General features: G+C 46.5%; 1 protein-coding gene across 3 annotated transcripts in view; it reads right to left on the bottom strand.

Annotated features, from left to right (window-relative positions):
- Positions 1-614: 614 nt before the first annotated feature.
- tnrc18 (trinucleotide repeat containing 18) overlaps positions 615-20940 on the bottom strand; it is a 62192-nt gene continuing 41866 nt past the window's right edge. For 2 of the 3 annotated variants that reach the window (XM_018732732.2, XM_018732734.2), the window contains exons 13-30: positions 20577-20710; positions 20251-20373; positions 20044-20158; positions 19473-19839; positions 18952-19215; positions 15487-15723; positions 14238-14650; positions 13722-13874; positions 12488-12632; positions 11811-11928; positions 7613-7688; positions 6919-7027; positions 5709-5825; positions 4380-4532; positions 2896-4166; positions 2443-2679; positions 2212-2283; positions 615-2115 (exon numbers count right to left, since the gene is read on the bottom strand). In XM_018732732.2, the coding sequence (XP_018588248.2) occupies positions 1909-2115; positions 2212-2283; positions 2443-2679; positions 2896-4166; positions 4380-4532; positions 5709-5825; positions 6919-7027; positions 7613-7688; positions 11811-11928; positions 12488-12632; positions 13722-13874; positions 14238-14650; positions 15487-15723; positions 18952-19215; positions 19473-19839; positions 20044-20158; positions 20251-20373; positions 20577-20710 (4311 nt within the window). In that variant the 3' untranslated portion in view covers positions 615-1908. The remainder of the gene's footprint in view (positions 2116-2211; positions 2284-2442; positions 2680-2895; positions 4167-4379; positions 4533-5708; positions 5826-6918; positions 7028-7612; positions 7689-11810; positions 11929-12487; positions 12633-13721; positions 13875-14237; positions 14651-15486; positions 15724-18951; positions 19216-19472; positions 19840-20043; positions 20159-20250; positions 20374-20576; positions 20711-20940) is intronic. The other variant, XM_018732733.2, reaches the window with a different exon arrangement.

Here is a 20940-nt window from a genome sequence, read left to right as displayed (position 1 = left end):
ATAAGGATTGGAAAAACAATGAAAAGAAAAAGTGTTATGGAGGACAAATCTTTGAAAGATTTTTCTCACTGTGATTTGAACTGTACAAATAATGGTTAAAAAAAAAAAGAAAAAAAAAAAAAAAAAAAGGTCAAATAGTAATGTGTACATCCCTCTGTGACAAAGGTCCAAAATGGTGCAAGATGTGTTACAAACGCATCAAAATCGCTTTCACTCCGGATTGTCTGTTTAAAAAACCAACGATCAAAGGCCAACATGTAAGTACTCTCTAATGTACGGTGGTGTTGGTTAAACCCACAGTAACCACTAAATACTGTTAAGGATTCCAGAAGCCATTGTCCCTGTACTCAGTTCCGTTTTACAACTATTTTTTAGTGTAGTGTGCAGCTAAGATTCAGATCCAGCAACAAGATTAAACGATACCCTCTACCTCAGGTCATACTTTTTAAAATCTTATTCACAGTCTTATAAAGCTTTTATATTTAATAAAAAAGAATCTGTATGTAAAAGATATAGTACATGTATATATATATATATATATATATATAATATGTATACACACACACACACACACACACACACACACACACACACACACACACACAATACTGGGCTTCCTTCTACACCAGTTCAGATTGGGTCTTGCAAAAGGGCTTGTCTCCCAGCTGAGAAACTTCAGAGGGTGAGGGGGGAAAAAAAAAAAAAAAAAAAAAAAAAAACCCACTTGTGGGGAGTTTGCATTCATCCGCTTTCCCTTGACTGGCTGAGTTTGGACGGTCAGTTCTTAGTTGGGTACAGAAAATTACCCAAGAAATACTAAGACAGATCCTGACGGAGGTCAAGAAAGTCTGGCAGGTTTGTCAGATGGGGGGGAAAAAAACCGTGCATCTGCCTTTCTACCATTCCCTAAAGGTAGGAGTTGTGCGCCCTCCTCAAACAGTAGTCTTCTCATAGAGCTGTTCACGGTGCTGTGCTGTCATCTGTGTTTACTGTGTCTACTGTCTGCAGCGGCACTTAGACGTGTGTCCGGCATGCTACGCAGCACTCCATCCATGAACTATAAGCATTCCTACCAGACACATGCAGGATCGTGACCGCTTCCCTTCCTGCTGTTCACGCAGACCACCACCTCTCCTTTATGTGGCACCCTGGGGAAACCAGGCCTTGTGCTGTGGCCAGTGTTGGGAGGTCTATGACAGGCGTGTCCTCCAGACCCCTGCCAATGTTTGCTGCTGGTGCTCGGCATGAGGCGCAGCTTAGCCATGCAGGCTCCCAGGGCCTTGGGGGAGGCACCCGCTTGGCAGCGCCTGCAGCTTGCCAAGTGGCCCTGAGCAGCTCAGCAAAGGCACCCAGCAAGATCTGCGCAATCCCACATGCTGCACCACACAATTAGTACTGCTGAAGGAAGTTCTTTGCACCCCTGAAACATGGTGCACAAGCTCCTCTTTTGGACACACACGGTCTGCAGTTGCCACTTGCCATCTGAATACCGCCAAACCAGCATGGGCACGTGTGTTTCACTGCAGACGCAGGAGAGCTCGCCACTGACTTTGTGTCCTCTGCATCAAATACAGTTCAAGTCTGTACATGGCATGTAGCAGGGTGCTGTACAAACATCTGACTCCGCTGGAGGGCCGAAGAAAGTGCCACCTCCTTCCGTCGATGTTGACACGCAGCACTGCTCTCTCCACGCTCCCTTGCCTCGATTTTCACAATGTACCCGTGCTAGAGGGACACAGTGTCACCGGGGTCCCATGAATGATGCACCTATAACTGTTACAAATGATTTTGTTCATGGCAATGAAATTACACATTTTCACATGCCTCCTGACACCACTGTCTCTCTACTCTGGAGAGTCTCATTCTCCCTCTGGGTGCAATCATAAGTCGCCTCCTCACTATGGGGCCTCAGCAAATGATGGGAACACCATCTGTGTTGAAGATCATGCCAGTTGTTGGCTCATAAGTGCCTGCTAGGTAGTAGAGGTCCTCACTGTCCTGGTACTTCTTTGTCTTGATCATTTGCTCATATTGCTCCAGGCTGACAACCAGACACTTGTGAGAAACTGTCTGCACGTCATTCTCGTCAATGTGAGATGACTGGTACAATGCTCGCTGTTGAAGGGGAAGAAATGAAACAAGATGTTACAAAAACGGCACGTCTTCATGTGGAGAAGTGCTGCTGTTGAAGCAAAACAGAGTTCTACTCACCTCCATGAAGTCCTTCCTTTGGCTGGAGGCCTGCAGAGCTGCAGGAAGGCCCCTCGATTTTGGATCCCAGTTCTGTCAAGACAGTTTATGAGATACACTACAAAGCTTAGAGCTGAAGCAGTAGTGAAACATTACTGACATTAACAGGCATTTTGGCAAGGCTCTTACAATAGCCCGTAATCACTTACAAGAGCCTTGCTTGACAAAATTATCTGAGAGGACACAGCTTACCTTGCCCTCTTGGAATTTCTTTCCAGGGTTGGTCTCCTCGGGGTGGTAGAACCATTTCACTCGGACCACCATATTGTTGCCCCAAGACTCCCACATACTCTGGATGCGCCCAATATACGGAAGGTTAGGTCTCCCGGCCGAAAGGAACACCGCACAGTCTCCGATGCGGATCATCTCCTTCCCACGCACAATGGCCTTGTAGAACAGCTTCTTTGCCTTCCCTTTCATTCCACGCCTCTGCCAAGCAATAAAGAAGTAAAAACAGCTTCTTTACAAAGTACTACAAAGAGTCTAAACACAGAGCTGTCACTCAGATGTGTCACAAACAAATCCACATGGTTGTTGATGAATACACTGGCACGAAAATCTCAGTCCAATTCTACAACTGTCTATCACAACAACAAAGTCCCTCTAGTGCACAAAGCAGGGTGAGTGACAAGTAACCAGTGTCACCTGTGTGGGTTTCCCAAACCACTTCCAGAGCTGTCTGGCTGGAAGAAAGGCTGAGATTTTAGGGCGGTTCTCCACAGAGGGCAGCCTCTGCCTCTTGGCAAGCTCCTTAGTAGTGGGGAGGTGGATCCCCTCACGCCTTTTGGCACGGCCGTTGCCCTGCTGCTTCTGAGGCTGCTGCTTTGGGACTTTTCTGGTGGCTGGAGAGGGCGGTTCCGGCTGCACGGATAGCTGCTCCATTGCCTGGGCTTGGGCCTGCTGTGTGACCAACGGAGTCTGAGATGACACCGGGGTCTCCTCATCAGAGCTGCATGAGGAGTCTTCGTCAGTCGTGGATGAAGTGGAGGAGGAAGATGAGGAGGACGACGATGATGAGGATGAAGAGCAAGAAGTGGAGCCAGAGGATGACGACGAGGAACTGGTAGCAGAGGAGCTGGAAGAGTTAGAAGCAGGGGTAGAGGCTCTGGAGCTACTGGAACTGGTGTCCTGTGTCTCTTTCTCCAGTGACTGTTCTTCCTCTCCTTCAGACTCCGAGCTGCCGCTACTGCTGCTGCTGCTCTCGGAATCTGCCTCATTCACCTGGGGTTCCTTGACCTTCACCAAACCACCCGTACTGCTTCCCAGCTCCCTAATGCTATAGGTTGAAACACTCCCGGCCTTGGGATTTTCTTTCTCTGAAACTTTAGCTTTCTTTGATTTTGGGTTCGATTCCTCAGGTATAATGGGCGTATAAGACACACCCATCACAGCTTTGTTCTCACGTTTGGACAGACTTTGGTCTTCCATCATCATGAGAGCTTTTGTTTTCTTGGTTTTGGGAGACATTACACCTTCATGGTCCAGTTTGATCAGAAGCTCAGCCTGAGGTGCTTTCCTCTGTGGCTTTGTTCCAAGCTCACCTTCGGGGGGGTCTTCGTTTTTCTTCCCTCTCTTGACTGATCGCACTTTCCCTGCACTGCTGCCTTCACTGCTGGAAACACAAGAGCTATGTGAGTTTGGTGAGTCCTTGTAGATATCAACTGGGAGGGCTTTTCCATAAATAGGGGAGTTGTAGACCGGCTGCAGCTGAGAGTAGACTTTGGCTGGAGCTTTGACTCGCATGGTTTTCTTCTGGCGCCCATTTGGCACAGGCAGAAGGGAGCCTGCTGTGCTGGTCTGCTGGCACTTTCTTCCTGGCCTGGGGCCTGGTCTCCCAGAGACCTCAGGCTTTGTCTGGGAATCTGTGGACAACAACTTTTCTCCCTTCTCCGGCTCCTCAGGAACAGCTTCTGGCTCTGTGAAGGAAAACCGAATCAACGGTGTTAAAATCAATCGTGCCTAAATTAAACCACAAAGGAAACTTGTGTGGGATGGCACACTATTTTTTTAAACATCAACATCATCTAGAAAATTAAACTGAAGTTCTTGTGTGCTGCTTTTTTTCCATTGGTGTTCTGGGTTTCTAGGTTCAACTCTCCATCACCAGACTTTCAAATGAAAAAAGTTACCAGATTTTGGTTTTGGTTTCCTTCCCCTACTCTTGGGAACAGGATTCTCCAAGGACTGTACAGTAACCTCCTTGTTTTCGGAAACATCCTTACTGGACTTCCTTCCACGTCTCTTTGTGTTGGGCACCAGAAGGGCCGGAGATGGCTCTGCACCTGTGGAGACCATTTAGAGAGTTTAATTCATTCTTTTCACAAACATGTATATTTCAAGTCTCTGCTGTACTCAAAGCACCTGAAATCAAATCTCAAAATGTCTTCACTCTCATTTGTTGTTATACTTATTTGGTTTCTTAACTGATGCTACTCTCCAAGACACTGAAAATCCTCTTACACAGTTGAATATTTTGCTGGAAATATTCGGTTAAAGTGTCTCACTCAAGGGTTACCACACCAAGACCTCTTCTGGGATATGAACGAGAAACCTTACGGATGCACATCCTGCTGCCCAATTACAAACCTGAGATTACTTCAGATATATGTCTCAAGAGCATTACATGTAAACATACAGTGAAGTACAAAAGAATCATACATCAGAATCAGCTTTATTGGCCAAGTATACCTGAGCATAGAAGGAATTTGTTTCCGGTTTAGAGCAAACCTATAGTGCACATTCACATATACAGGCTACATACGCACATACTGAACTAGACATAGACTAATACAAACATGATTACAAATAATGCAGCAGACAAGAACATAGTACAATGCAGATAGAACTCAAGAAAATGACAGAACACAAAACCATGCAAACATAACACAACTAAATGACCAAGCATGGTCAAAGATGGCGCCACGCATGGCGACTTCGGTAGAGTGCTCCCACATATTCAGTTACTAACAAAGTACGGTACTAAACCATCTGATCTGAGGTGTAATCACCATCCTAATTTTTTTTTCCATATGTGAAAAATATTCCCTAGCCGAACTCTGTGATTTGTCAATGTTGTATATAAAAACGTTATCTGAAGATTTACTGTTTTCCAGGCATAAACTGGAAAAATGAGCTGGAGAAAACTAAATACAATTGGATAAAATATTCGCAAGCTGATACATCACAGCAAATGCCATTTAAAGTGCTTCAACTGGGTTTAGAAAACAAATTCTATCTGCAGCATTCATCATTAACAACTTCAAAAGTCAAACCAAATCAGCTCTGGTACTGGATACAGATACAACAGTGAATGTACAATTGTTTCCCCCCCCCCCTCAGTAATTTGAATATTTCAGCATTAGTAAACACCGTATTTTCCCACAGGAAGTGCTTTCAGTTTGCATGTTTTTTTTGTGCCAAACTGCCGCCACTCTTGGCCTACTCTGTGGAATACTTACACTGAATCTTATAGTCGGCAGGCAGCAGACGGATGTGAGAGAGTGGGATCCTGCCAGTGTCACCGTCGTCAAACTCCACAGTAATCAAATCATTGTCTTCATCCATGTCTGTATTTCCTGCAAACACGGGGAGAGACGAGCTTTGGAGAGAGGAGCCCTGCGCTTAATGGTTGTAACTGTGGTGGACACAGCTCAAAACAGCCCTTGTGCTTCTTCAAAACAATCATAGATAATGCAACGCCTTTTCCATAAATTTTATTCACTAAGTTTAAAAAAAAATACCTGCAAGTACCCAAAAAACAGATGTAAAGCACTAAACTGTGATCTCATAAAGGGGCAGAGAATAAAAACATACCTATCCATTCCGTGCCACCATTTACGTATAACATCAAAGGCTTTTTTCCATGCAGGAGATTTCACAACTGACAACAACCTATTCAGATAGCCTTTCTCTGCTTCCCAGCTTGCACCAATCCCAGGGCTCTGTGCCCAATGAGGACAGGATCTGTACTACCGTCCAGGACCTGCCGAAATGAATGGACGTTCTTTGTGCGACAGCTGTTCTAGGTGCCCACCTCTCTCTCATGCAGCACCCCCTTTGAATGAAGGAATGCACTGAATGAAGCTCACGTCCCCTTCCGGCCTCACAGAACTCAAACCATGGACTTTGCTCTAAGTGGTTTTTTGACTGTTTTCCAGCTCTGTAGGTGGGGAATACAGGAGGGGTTAGGGTCTGACTATCTTGGGGGCGGTTTCCTCTGGAGTAAAGGTCCGCACATATAGATAAACACCTCACCCATCAGTCACTGTGCCTCAGGCTTGACCAGACCAGAACACTGCATTTCTTCCAGCTCCAAGATACGCTCTATATTCACATCTAGTATCAAAGGGTACTTTAGATGTGAACAGGCATATGGATGTCGAGATATAGCACACCGTAACTACACTGAGCCACACAAACATTGTCCCGTGGCATGTTTTTCCCCTCACTGCCTGGTTCCACCTGACATGAGGTATGGATGACTGCCATGCTTTTGAACTACTCCCATACTGCAACTGCAACTCCAGAAGGAGGACAAAGGGAAGCAAAATGTACATCTGCAAATCAAAGGAGCCATCTGCAGTCGGTTTGGGTGCAGGTTAAGTCTTTGGGTCTGTGTGACACGGGTCGCACCTTACATTGCAACAAAATAAAAAAAGGGAGCTATACCTCTGACAACTGTTCCTGGGTATAAGCAGCGGTACTGCTGGCTCCAGTAGGCGGCAATCCTGGTGCCCTCGGGAAGATACCTCACAGAAGGGGGCTTCACATCAATAATCTGGAAAAGAAAGGCACCCTGTAGAGCCAGCTACTCTTGTCTCAGACAGACACACTGTGATAAGCTAAATGGATTAAAAATTATTCAGACAAGCTATGAGAAAGAGGAGGGGAAAAAAAAAAAGAAAAAAAAAAAACAGCAGAAAGTGTGTATGTGTATGTATATATATATATATATATATATATATACACACACACACACACACACACACACACACACACACACACACACACAATGCATTGAGAAAGTATTCAGTCCCCTTCACCTTTTCTGATGTTGCAGCTTTATGCTAAAATCATTTAAATTCATCTACCTCATCAATTTACACTCAAGACCCCATAATGACAAAGAAAAAATAAGATTTTAGAAGTTTTTGCAAACACATACACACACACACACACACACACACACACACACACACACACACACATAAATGTGAAGGACATCAGGGAATATGGGTTGTTTTACCACTTCATTTCAAAAATCAGTTGCTGTGATGAAAACAGGATCATAAATGTGGGGGGGTAGCGTCCCATCTCTACGTATAGACTGGGGCCTAGAGTACCTCGGAGGAGGGTTACGCACCGCTTCCTGCAGCAGCTGCTCCAGGCAGTAGATGTGCGGCCGGTTTCCTCGCTCGCCTTCCACCATCACTCTATATCTGTAAAACACAAGCACCCTTACAGGCATCACAACTGACCTGTGTCAGCTCCAAGTGCAGGAGAACTCATTCATGCCACACATATCCTCACGCACATAGGCCACCCAAATGGAAGGATAACTCTAACCCTAAATACACTCTGTGGACACACAACGGAATGCACAAAGACGCATGGAGGGACACGTAAGCGCAGCCACACGCACACAACGGGTCTGTACTGAGGTGTCATCCTCCAAATAAAGAGATGAAACTTTTAACAGACAAACTTTGCACATCAGTATGTAAAGTGTACAATCTAGGGCAGATCCTCTCTTGTTTGATCAATAAAGGGCTGAACTGGGATGATCTAAATAAGCGCTCAAGCAGATTGAGTGTTCATTGCAGGCTCCTCCGAGGACCAAAGCCTTTGAGGAGCAAACGGGGCTTTGAAAAGTCTGTCAGAGTGAGAGAGTATCTGGATGTGACTTCTACAGGCAGCCTCGCCCATGCCTTGTCTCATGTTATTGGGGGGGGGGGGGGGAGTTCTCCACATAAAAAGGAAGCTTTGTGGTCAAGACAATATTCCTCTTTGGATATAAAAGGCCAGTTACTGTGGCGGAGTCAAGGATATGCATCTGAATTTCAATTACCTTTTTAAGCACGCTCTACGTATGTACTTTTGTAGGAAACAAAACACAGGTAAAAGTACTGTTTTAGACCACCGGAACATTCTTCTGACATGGAAATATCGTGCCAATACCCAAAAAGGGAGAGAACAGAATTAACAGCAAAGCAGTTGTTGCAGTACCAGCGATGCAAAGTAACAAGCAAATGGAAATTTGAAGGAGCCCAGAAAGGACTGTAGTAACTGTTAAAGTGCAAAACCTGAGGTCTGTCAAAATAGTTATATGAACTATTCCCTACTGCAGTCAATAAACAACACAATACAATTATTTGTCTCCAACCATGCAGGAAGACTGGACTGCAAGGTTCTACTAAAAACAGCACAATATCCCTAACCTTCTTCATCAACACAAGACAGCAATTGAAGTCCAAAAAAGAAACAAAAAGCTGGAAACATCCTCAAGTAGAGGGTGGCAGGGTGAGTATAACTGCTGCCTCACAGCACCTGAGTGGTGCGAGAGAATGTGGGTTTGAGCCTCGCTCAGTCTGTTTGGAGTTTGCATGCTCTCCCCATGTCTGCATAGGTTTCCCCCCAGTCCAAAGACATGCTATTCAGGTTTCCCCTTAGTGTGTAAGTGACACAGAGAGAGTGTGTTTCACTGATGTATGGATGAGTGACCCATTGTAAGTAGTGTATCTAGCAGTGTAAATCACCTTAGTGAATAAGGTGTGTGGGCTAGTAACGCTATATGGTATCAATTGTAAGTCGCTTTGGAGAAAAGCGTCTACTAAGTGAATAAATGTAAATGGAGAACATGTCAAGGACTATTTAAGGGACAACGGCCCAACCGAGTTGGAATGAACTTCTGAAGAGAGACTTGAGAGCTCTGGATGACAATGATGTGCACAGCACTCCATGAGGCTACTTTGTGTTAATATTCCCATCAGATGTCCGCAGAGCACACCAAGCTTTTTTTTTTTGCTTTTGCACACACACAAGTTGCACACATTTCCAGTTCAGGAGCACACACGTGTCTGTGCACCATTGGTACATCAGGTCCTAGCCCCCACTCCATTTGCAGAGTTTTGCGGTTGTCTCGGAGACCCAGAGAGTGACTGCGGAGGCAGACTGGGATCTCCGCTCTGTGCCTGGAGTGGCTCAGATGCAGCATGGTACCATCTGAAGACTACTGACATTTATATCAAGTACAGTGAGAGCGTGTGACAGAATGAAAAAGACTCTGGGTCTTTTCCCTGAAAGCCAAAGTGGAGGGGTTCTTTTGCTGAAAAGTCAGTATCCATGAAATCCCAACTGCTCACCCCGAGGGTGCGGAGAAAGCAGGTCCAAGTGTGTCTGTCATGCGAAGGAGGTTAGGAGTAAATGGAAAAAAAAATAAAAAATAAACACACAAATGAGGTAAATTAATGAAATGTGCAGAACCCCCCCCCCACCAGGAGCAGTACGTCGCAGAGAGAGCAGTTCTGGTACTGTGCTGCTTGGGGCACACTAGAAAGAGAAAACAACAAACATTTTTTCCAGAGTAATCCTCCAAATCCTCTATCTTCTCGTATGGGGACAGCAGTAACAAGGACTTAAGTCCAGAAGCTGCGACACTGCAGCGATTATGAGCGCAGATCCCGGATGGAGCATCGAGAAGGGCCTACAAAGCCTTTGTCCCCACTGGCCAGAAGGATGGAGCGTACATCCCAACATGCATGCATCTGCACACTAACCCACGCGGAGAGACTGATGACCTCAACATTGTTATGGTGTAAAAAATTATGTTGCCACTACTTATAAATAAGAGTACAGCGCTATCAGAATGCCACTTGAGCCAATGGCTTCTTTCCCAAACTTAAATACATCTGCCAGAGCAGAGACTCCCGGGAGCCGAAGCACTGTCCTTACCTTTTCCCAGAGTTCCCAGTTTTAATTCACTATTGATTGCTTTAATGGCAGTTCACGATTGATTCTGAATGATAATCGATGTGTCGGTGCTTGGTTTTTCTCCACCTTCAGAGGTGCTAATCTCTTCCACTACACTGACAGCTCCTTCATTTGCCTGTGTTGGACAGTCCTTGCCAAGACACGCACACCCACACACACACAGGGACAAAAGCATGTGGAGTTGGAGAATCGTGGAAGGATTTCCAGTGTCCTGAACTTGGTTTGGGGTGCTGTGCAACACACACACCTGGTTAATGCGAATTGAAGCTTGCACCCACGAGGAACAGGTGACCCATCCGAGTCCTCGCATTTCTGGAGCAGCTGGTGCACCACTTATATATCTTTAGATGCAGTTTTCTCTGTCAGATTAAACCTTTTGCCTGAACACACTGCGGAAAGCGGATTGAGGACACATGCGAGCTCCGTGGAGAAAGATACAATTACCGGTGTGGAGGATGCCATTCATTCAGGTATGCTGGGGTAAGTGCAGGGAGGTGGGTGGAATGTGCCTGGTATAACACAGAGCGCAATGCATATTTCAGTTCCCCAGAGGCCCTTGCGAGGGACATGTGGCTGAATTCACAATTAGCAATAAAGAAAAACAAAAAATGAATGAAACCTTAAAACTCATACATTATACAGCATATAAAGAGACAGATTCCTACCAATCACCAAATTTGCATTAAAAGTAAAGCAGCAAACTGTATTAGTGAAGGTCATATTTTTGAATATCTGTCCCCAACATGTAAAGGCACGGTGCCCTCTGCCTATGAATAATTCTGCTCATTTTGCTCTCAGAGAGAAATTAAATTACAGCTCATTTCATTTGCATCACAGCAAATCAAACGCCCCGAAAGCCAGAATGTTTAAAAGCCCGACTCCATAATGACGATTTGTGAACCATTCGCAAGGACTTTGAGGGGAGAAAAGCAAGTGATTAAAGATAATCTTTTGTACATTCAAATGGATTTGTTAACAGTTGCAAATCCCGTGCTTCACTTTGGTTTATTTTGCTTATATAAGCATCAGTGGTATTAGCACAAGTACCAATTCAATAGGTCATAACATTTAGTACTTTCAAGTCGGGGAACATTATTACAGAGCACAATGGGCAGACGTAAACTCCAGCACCGTGTGTGACCGGAACTAGCTCTGTAAGGACACGAACATGAAAAAGGGAGCCGTTTCCTTTGGAGAGCTCCGGAAGGCTAGCGAGCACTCTGCATACAGTCTCATGGAAACAGTTACTTCAAGTACAGTACTCGCTTTTAAAGAGAAAACACACATCACTTTTACACCATACGTTCAGCGAGCGACCAGAAAGTCGTGCACTATTGTCACCATGTCAGAACTGCGTTCTCAACTGTTTCTAGTGAAGAGAGACCAATAAGGCAGCGGAGTAGTGGAACTGCAGTAGGGAGCGTAGGAAAGGAAAAGAGAAGGAAAAGGAAAAGGAGAAAGAGAAAGAGAAGAAGGGGAAGGGAAAGGGGAAGGGAAAGGAAAGGGGGACGTGGGGGGAGCTATGACAAGACTGCTCAACAGCAGTGGTCGAATTAGACAATATATCTTACATGTCTGGTGAGTGGACAGTGCTCACATGGCCAGCATACAGAAGCTTGTCATCCATGGGAATGAGCACCCTCAGCCCGTCCTTCAGCTCATCCTTGTCTATCACACAGTTGCGAGGGGCTGCAACACAGACACATGTCCCCCAGGACTCAAGCGAGACAGTAAGTGTGGTCAAGACCCCAAGCGCTTCAGCCATATTCCCGCCCCACAACCTCTATTCACAGCACCGGACCTCTTGAAAGAGCAAACACTTCACTATGACTATTTACATGTTGTCAGCAGCTACACATGGAAACAATAAATTACATTTATTTACTTATTTATTTGGCAGACACTTCTCTCCAAGACAACATACAATAATTATGAGCTTGTGTTTAGCTACCACCTTTGTGCAAGGCCACGTGGAAAGGTAGCTTTACCGCATTAAAACGCCTATAACCGCTAAACCGTCTGACTGGCGTTTAAAATTAATGAGCAGGCCTTTTGAAGCAAAGCGCACCGCACACAATGGCAGCTTGATTCGATGCCTGTGCGTTGATTTGACGTCACCGTGCGTCGCAGGTCACTGACAGAGCCATAGCTAAAGAAGGCTTTTGTTTGGTCAGAACGGCTGAAACAGAAACGTGTTTAGCAGTGAAGTGGGGGTAACTGATGCCAAAACCCGCTGTCCACAACTCACCAGGTGTCCCAGGCCTGTCCAAGGGGGCTTCCAGTGGAACGTTCTCATCTTCCGAGAAACTGCTGTCCTGGTTGGGCTCAAAGTCCTCATCAGCAGCCATGCTCTCCATCAGCTTGCTGACGGCTCCACCTTTCCCCCGGGCCTGCTGGGTAACAGTGGCACTATCATCAGTGACATGCACTACTGGAAAGTCGACAAATTCCCTCCATGTGTGGCTGAAGACAATCTGTGGAAGAGTGTTGTGACCGCACCGCACAACATAAGTACAAACCAAGTCTGTAGAAAAAGAAAAAAAAAAAGATGACTTGATTAACTGGCATAGACTCAACAGACCTGTGTTTGCATCCCACTTCTTGCTGTAACAGCCTTGAGCAAAATACTATCAAATTGCTCCAGTGTTCCCTACCTCATAAATGGGTTAAAAATGCTGCTTTAGAGATGGCAGGTAATTGGAAGTGGTTTAACATGATAAGTCACTTTGGAGAAGAGCATTAAGAAATAAATGTACATGCGAATGGGGAGGTGAACAAACTCTGATTTATACATGCGACCTCAAAAAGCACAAATGGATTATAGTGACATTGAACATGTTCCATGTGACACACTTTGACATGATTCCACATGGAATCCCCTCCAGATGTTTCAGCCAAATTGCATTCCTTGGCTCTAGTCCTGAGTCTCATACTGCTGGTGAGCGAGGAACAGTGGGACTGTGCAACCACCAGCAGGTGAGCAGCAGTTCATTCAGAAGACAGTTCTTGGACAAGTGCACTTTATTCGTGTCGGGACAGGACTGTTGAAGACACTGGAGGTGGTGAAGAAAGCAGGAATCTGCATCAGTCCAAGTGAATTAAAACTCTGAAGCCTGAATGAAGGGATGGGACCAATTATGAAAGTCAGTGGTGAGATGTGAAGGAACTAATGCAGGGAAATCAGATCTCCTTGTTAACTCCATCTGATCACAGTTGTTGCCCCTACCACTGTCCCACCCCCCCAAGAGGGGGGTGCTGCATACAGGTCAAGGGGCTCATTTCAATGCATTTTTTCTGCCAAGGAGGGACTGGAGGCTGCCAGGTGAAAAGTACTATCATCCCTTCATTCCATTCAAGTCTGCTGGCATGACTTCCTGTGGTGGGCAAGATGCTGACCATCTTCCAAAATAGCCCCCCCATCCCCAAAACAGCACTTACAGTGTGAAGACAAAGGGAGAAAAAACAGCCATAAGCACCCATACCTCTTTCTTTGGCTCTTTGGACTTGGATTTGCCCCCAGCCTTGCGCCCAAGGCTACCAGGTGAATCAGGAACGGCCACGCGGGTCTCTGAGGGTACGCTAGACAGCTGGGGGGGGCCCAGCGAAAGAGGGTTTTCTTTACCTCCGTTCTTCTTCTGACAGGAAAGAAGCAGGGTAGGCACAATTGTCAATGCCAAGCAGTCCGAGTGCAGAAAATACACACGAGGTCTGAAAACATATATACGCAGACATGCACGCAAAAGCAAAGAAACTTTTGTTCTGGCATCAAAGATGAAAGGCAGTGCAGGTGAGAATAAATGGAGGCTGTCAGGAGAGTCTGCCTAGGATGCTGTAGCCAGCAGTTGATGTCCCAGGGCACAGCATACACAGCAGGGGCCTGCTCTGCCCTACAGACATCTCTGGATACCTGGGAGCTGGGATATGGTGCTTAACTACACCATGGGGGGGCACTATACATCACAGGGACACGGGTGTCAGGTGGACAGAGCAAAGAATACCTTGACAATGTCCTTCACTTCCTTGGGCTTGGATCCTTCTTTCTTTGGGCTGAGAGACGTAACTTTTGCACAACGGGTGGGTTTGGGAGCGGCGCCTGGTAGCGAGAGCTGGCCGGACATGGTGGCGGCGTCATGAAGGAAGATGCGCTCACTCCTTCTCCGTGTCCAGGGGTCTTCATCGCTCGCCTCAGCACCCAGGTCAACACTGGATTCCCGCGGTGATCTGGGCTTCCTGGGCCACTGGCCACGCCCACGGGCCATCTTCAGCTTGCAGGGACTAGAGTCTTCTCGACGGGCCCCTGCTGGGGGCAACAGGGGCAGCTCTGGAGCCGCCCGTTTCCCATGCAAAAGAGAGGGGAAGTTCTTGCGAATTTTAACGTCGCTCTCGGAGTCCGTGTACTCAAACTCAGTGCCTGGCGGGATTGAAAAGATAACCGTGGCTCAGGATGCGAGATCTGCACTGAGTGCCTTCATTCAAACAAGGAGACTCTTCCCCCAAAACAGCGATTTCCTGAAGCTTCTAAATAAACATTCGAAAATTTAAGGCACAATTTTATTTAACAAGGACTTTGAAAATTAAAGCGAGCCAGTCGATGAGGGGTTACTGCATAGTGCAGCTGAACACCTTTTCCAAGGTCTCCTTTAAAGACTCGTGGTTAAAACCGCCAGAGAGCCGAAGTGACGCAGGGCCCTTTATATTGGTCTCAGATCCTCGTCCAGATGTGTGACTATCAAACTACCAACAACTGCCCCCACGTGATAATGCTGCACAACAGACATTTTTTTCCAAACAGCATCCCAGATAAAGGATCTCGTGACAATGAGAGCGAGTGAGGAAGGGTGTGTGTGCAAGAACAGGAGCCAGTGGGAGGGTGGAAGTCGCCTCCTAGACTCCAGCCGTCTCACTGTGGCACTCCTCAGGATGCAGTATGCCTTATTACAGCACTTCCGATCCACAAATGACGCATGTGAAGGCCTGTGTGACAAATTAGAAACAGCATGCACCCATCGAGCGTGTGCCGTGCCCTTGTGACATTTACCTGTGTAGAGCTTGTACTCCAAGGCGATCTGAGAAGGACGCACACCAGCATGCAAAACACTCTTATTGCAAATGCTATCAATACCCAATGACAGCAGATCAAAATGAAGTGGTTGCTAATATGCGAATACATCCAACATTCAAAACTGCACAAAGTAATTGTGCAGACTCAGACAAAGCAGCCTCCCTATCACTGCAACATCAGATTACCTAGAAGGCTCTGCCTCGCCTCCTTCTTCCTGGACTTCTGTTTGGCCTCCATCTGGATGACAGAGAGCGGAGTGGGGCCCACAGGGCTGGGGATCGCACTGGCAGCGAAGCGCGCAAGGAGGCCCAGTCCACTCTCTTCCAGAGACGGAGAGCACAGCTCATCGCTGGCATCCAGGTCGTACTCATACTCCTCCTCCTCTTCGTCATCATCATAGTCCTCCTTCTCAGAGAAGTATTCTGCCAAACATAGAAGCGGAAAGGAAAATCAAGGCTCAGAAACAATGTCCTGAATTAACTAGCCCACATTCTGCTTTGCGTACAGCCACACATACAAAAAGCTCCAATGCAGCTGCAGAATGTGGCACATCTCTTATTCCTCTCAAACGAAGAGAAGCTGGGTATCAGCTGTACCGGATACTCATTAAAGCTGACAGTATCTGAAACCGACAGGTTATGTAAAGTGTACTGATACAATCACAACTGGAGGCCATATATACTGGAAGGGTGTGTGGCTGTATATTAGAATAAAGACACCCAAGCAAATTGGGCATCTGCTCTCTGGCAACACATGCATTGCAGCTTGTGTGTTCATGTCCCTCTGGTTGCCAGGAATGGCTTCCCTGTCCTAAGTTCACCACGTACGGAACCCGATTGCACTTAGATACGGGCCGAACTCAGCTCTTCAAATGTTCGATTGGGACAAAGGCTGATTTACAGCAGGGCCTGCAAAAGACTGACTTGTCCAGCCACACGCACATACGTCACAATTGGAGAATGAAGCTCCATTTCATTCAGCTGCAAAACTCTGGCACTTTGTGGTGACAAATTGAGGCAGATCCCACCGGAAAACCCGAAAAGTTCTGCCTTGATGATTTTCCGCCAACAAGAGGAACTACGGAAATGAATCCACCCCAGTGGTGGGGGGAAGAAAGAAGGTCGACCGCACGGAACTAACTAGAACAGTAGGTACCCACGTTCCCAGAGCCCACTCTGTACATTCATCAGCAGATGAAAAGGCACGTTTCACACACAGACAAAGACAGAGAATACCGCAACTGGGCTGGGCAGGTAAAAAGCAGAACTAGTTAATATGGCAGGGGCCGGAGGAGCGCTTTGAGTAGCCAGGGGACAATGCTTTCGCTTCAACGTGCACATCATTAGGCTAAGACACCAAAGGGGAGACAAAAAAGCAGGTTAATCTGGACAGGGTGACAATGAGGGTCAGACGTGAAACAATAGAGGCAGCGGTAGAAGCAAGCTGGAGGGGGGGTGCTGAGGAAGACTATGCACAGGCAGAGCTGTGCGGCTCTGGGGCCCCTGTAGTGACTCCCACTCTTCGATAGAGCAGCGGCGAAACTTCCGAGAAAGTCCCTCCTTTCCAGCCATGATTATATTTCTTTCATCTAACACAATGGAATTGCACGAGCTCAGCTCACACTCACTTCAGCAAAGCTAAGGCCTTAGAAATGAAAGCTAGAAACAAGGATGTTTTGGGCAAACGGTGCAAACTGACCACTAGCATTGGAGTGGGGGTTTTGCAGCAGGTCTGTGACCAAAAAAAACCCTGTGTGGAGCCACTGGTAACGTCCTCTGGTTTATACTGTTTATGAGACAAAGTGAGTGTACTCAACAATCACGTGCCTGCATGCGGGTCACTCCTGCTGTTGAGGTGCAAAGTACTTCTCGCGCTGCTGTATACCAAAATGTACGCTGCATCGCAGAAAAGCCTCTGCTGAGTGAATCAATGTGCATGTAGGACACACTACACACCTGAGCTCAGTACAAGAACAAACGTATGATGGGCTTCTTCACAACTGTGCCATGCGAAGAAAAGAAAAAAAAAAAAAAAAAAAAAGGACCTCTGCTGAAACTAGAGGGGTGTAAAGTAGCAAACGGACAACTGTGAAACCAGCAGTCTGTGTAAACGGGAAAAAAAAAAAAAATATATATATATATATATATATATATTATATGTGTACACTGGAGTTAACACGGCAACTTCACAACTGCCTTCAATCAAGAAATATAAGCATGGCTGTCCTAGGACACAGAGCTCTGGCAAATAGAAATCTGCGAATCCACTTGGAGAGAAACGAGTGTAAAAATGCTCGGGCAACATGCACATTTCGATTTTGTTCTGTGCTGAAACTCAGGACATGTCATTAGTTTGAATGGTTCAGCGAGAAAAAGGATCACATTGAAGAAGGGTGACGTTCCTACTTACAGGAAAGCAACGTTCACAGCTCGGGTGACATGGAATGTGACCTGGCGCAGTACAGCTCTCTGCCCTACTCCCAGCCAACCGCTTTGCTTCTCTTTTTTGCGCAGCAGGACAAGCGAATGCACAGACTGATAGACAGTGAAAAGCATCATGGGTAGGAGAAGGGGTCAGAGGTGAAAGCAGCTGCAGGGAGAAAGCGAGCAATCTAGAAAAGCTGGGTTATTCATTGTTTAGCACACAGGCTGCACCCTATTTTCCAAATATCCCTTGAAAAGAAGCAACAAGTGAGAACTGAGACAGAAGGAGAAATACAAAACGAATAAAGTGCTCAATTTGGACAGTAATTTGCCTCTTCTGTGAGCACATTTTGCTAAAAAGATCCTAAATTACCTCAAAATGTATTACTTTACTTGGGGGGGGGGTGCACTAGAGTTTTTTATAAAGCTGAAAAAAACTAGCATGATTCATTCTGCTTCTTGCAGTTACTTGGTTCAGCATTTCATTGTAACATTATTCTACATACCACACTAGTTTCCTACATAAATCCCCTCCCCCCCCCAAAAAAGTAAAACTCCTTCCCTGCCCCATTTACCTTAAGTAGTACCATATTAAGGCCGATTACATTAGTCCCCCCTTAACCTACATCCTATGTCTTCAAGAAGCCAGAAAGTGCCAAATTAAATATTTCCAAAATGAAAAACAATTTCATCTATACAAATTTGCATTGCAACTCATACTTTCAAAAGGGATATTTGAACAACAGAGAACTATTTAGGAATGAGGGGAAACAAGCTAATAACCTAAATGAAGATGCAGCAAGAGACAAACACACAATTTGGTTCATTAAAAATGAAAGCAACATGTTTAATAAGCTTGGGTACCAAACTGCAGTACAATCAGGCATCGTTCCCACATAAGCCCTTCTAATACAGTTGTAAATACGGCTCAGAGTGCCAAGCGAAATACAAATATGATTAAAAAAAGTGACCCAATACCTTCCCAAAAAAAAAAAAAAAAAAAAAAAAAAGAAAGAAAGAAAGAAAGAAAGAAAAGTATAACCAGCATCATAATACAGAGTCGTACACAAAATATGAGCAAGCAGGCAGGCCATGTGGCCAGGACCAAATGCGTGCCAGGCTGTTTCAGTGAACCCCTCCATTAGAAATAGGCATCTTTCGCTGGAGGAATACAGGGAGGCACCATCACTAACGTGAACGTGGGCAGCAGAGGGCGGAGCTAGTAACCTTGGTCAAACGAGTCCTCAGACGAGTACGCCTCGGCCTCCTGAAGCAGTAAAGCAAAATGCCTGTGTTTCGTCCTGCCCAGGACCCGCTTGGCTTTCACAGTCCCTGACGATGAGCCCCTTTTTGATGGGGGTCGGCTCTTCCGAGAGCCTGCGCTGCTCTGGCTGGACCCGCGGGTGCAAGACCTGTCTCCGCTCAAAAGGGGCTGGGAAAGCCAGCTCTGCTTCATCGATTTATCATCCTTATCCTCCTCAGAGTCTGTATCTGTGGTAAATGGAGTGAATTGGGGAGGGGGCAAAAAGGGGAGATTGAGAATTTAAAAAACACGTTATATTCACTATGGTTCTACATTCCCAGCACTTGAAAAGATTTAAAACACAAACAGCTCTTCGTTCACCAACGCTGGGACGTTTGCCCACAACAGGTGAGCACCAGATGCAAACCTATGTTACAAGCAGCATGCCATAACACAACATAAACGCATGCACTTTCCCACTCCTGAATCAGATGCCTTCACTTACTGTTAGAGTAGCTGCTAATTTCTGATCGTGCTGGAGAGAATGAAGCTTTTCGCTGACCTCTGACCTTGAGGCACGACTCCACGCCCTTGGTTTTGGCCACCATTTTGCTTTTACATCCTTTGGAAGGCTTTTCGTAGATGGGGAAACCTTTAGAGTGGCCCTGTTTGCCCACCCTGGGTTTCATCTCCAGGTTGTGGAGCTTGCTGCAGCTTCCAGGCACGACACGGGACTTCCCCGACGGGCCATCTACGAACTTAAACGGGAGTTTTTTCATTTTGCCCAGCTTGGTGAGGGACAGGGCTTTGTCCAGCTTACTTGCCAACTCCTGCTCGCACACTTTCCTCTTTTTAGAGTCTTTTGTTTGTATCTGCGAGAGAACAGGAAACGTCACAAAAGAGGACATGTACACAAGCTCACTGAATCCACAAGTAGGACAAAAATAGAGCTCAAGACACAGGTGCTATTTGAGGGAGGCACCCACAGAGATACATTGGCCATAAATCAGAGAGACGTCTGGAGCATAGCTTGAGGATACCCCCAGTCCATTCCAGCTTTTCATTTTGCACTTCACCTTTATTATGCTGTTCTCCAGCTCCTCATCTTCGTCGAGGCCAGGCCCTCGGAACCGCTTCCGCAGGACCTCTCCGGTTTCGGAGTCTTCGTATAAGAGCAGGCCCCTGCCAAACCTGAGGAGAAGCAGCAAAAGTGTTCACATGAAGCATGGCCACTTTGTTCAGCCCACTGGAGCAAGGCTTTCAGAACAAGTCCCCTCACTCACTTCGTGCACTTTGGGTGCAGTTTGCTCGTGGGTGACGTGAGAGTGCACAGGCTATGCTTCCTCTTCCGGGGTCTCCCAGGACCCCTCCTGGCCAAGCTCCTGCTCTTCTCCTCTTGCTTTTCCCTGCCACAAACACCAAGGAGCACATCAAGTGCAATCACGTTTCTTGAAGAACTTTGAAGGCTCAGAGAAGAGTGAGTGTGGAACGCTGGGGTGAAGGCTCCTAGACTGAGGCGGGGTGGCTGAAACATGGACTAGGAAGACAGCGCTACGCTATGGCAGCTCATGGCCATGAGCGGTAGGAGCAAGCGGCTGGAGGGACTCACTCGCAGTCACGCCGCCGCTGCAGTTTCATCAGCTCCCTCTGCTTGTCCTTGTATCTCCTCTGCAGCTCGGCCAGTTTCATTCTGAAGTCCACCTCCATGGCATCCATGGCCTCCATACCAGACTTTGAGTACAGCTGAAGGTTGAAAAAATAAACCTTTTAATGTGATTTCAGGGGAAGTGGGGGGGCGCATATCACACCCTGTTTGGAATCACACACGTGCGCACACACACGCGCACACACACACACACACACACACACACTACAGCCTCTCAAACACACTCTTCCATGGACCGTTTGTCTCCGCAATTCTGCCAGCTCTCGCACTGCACCAGTGACGAGGAAAACATTTCTGTTTGAAAGTG

The sequence above is a fragment of the Scleropages formosus genome, chromosome 3 (assembly GCF_900964775.1).
Source record: "Scleropages formosus chromosome 3, fSclFor1.1, whole genome shotgun sequence".
In the NCBI taxonomy this organism is placed as follows: domain Eukaryota; kingdom Metazoa; phylum Chordata; class Actinopteri; order Osteoglossiformes; family Osteoglossidae; genus Scleropages; species Scleropages formosus.
The sequence above is the reverse complement of the archived record's forward strand: the minus strand, read 5'-3'. Positions and strand labels throughout refer to the sequence as shown.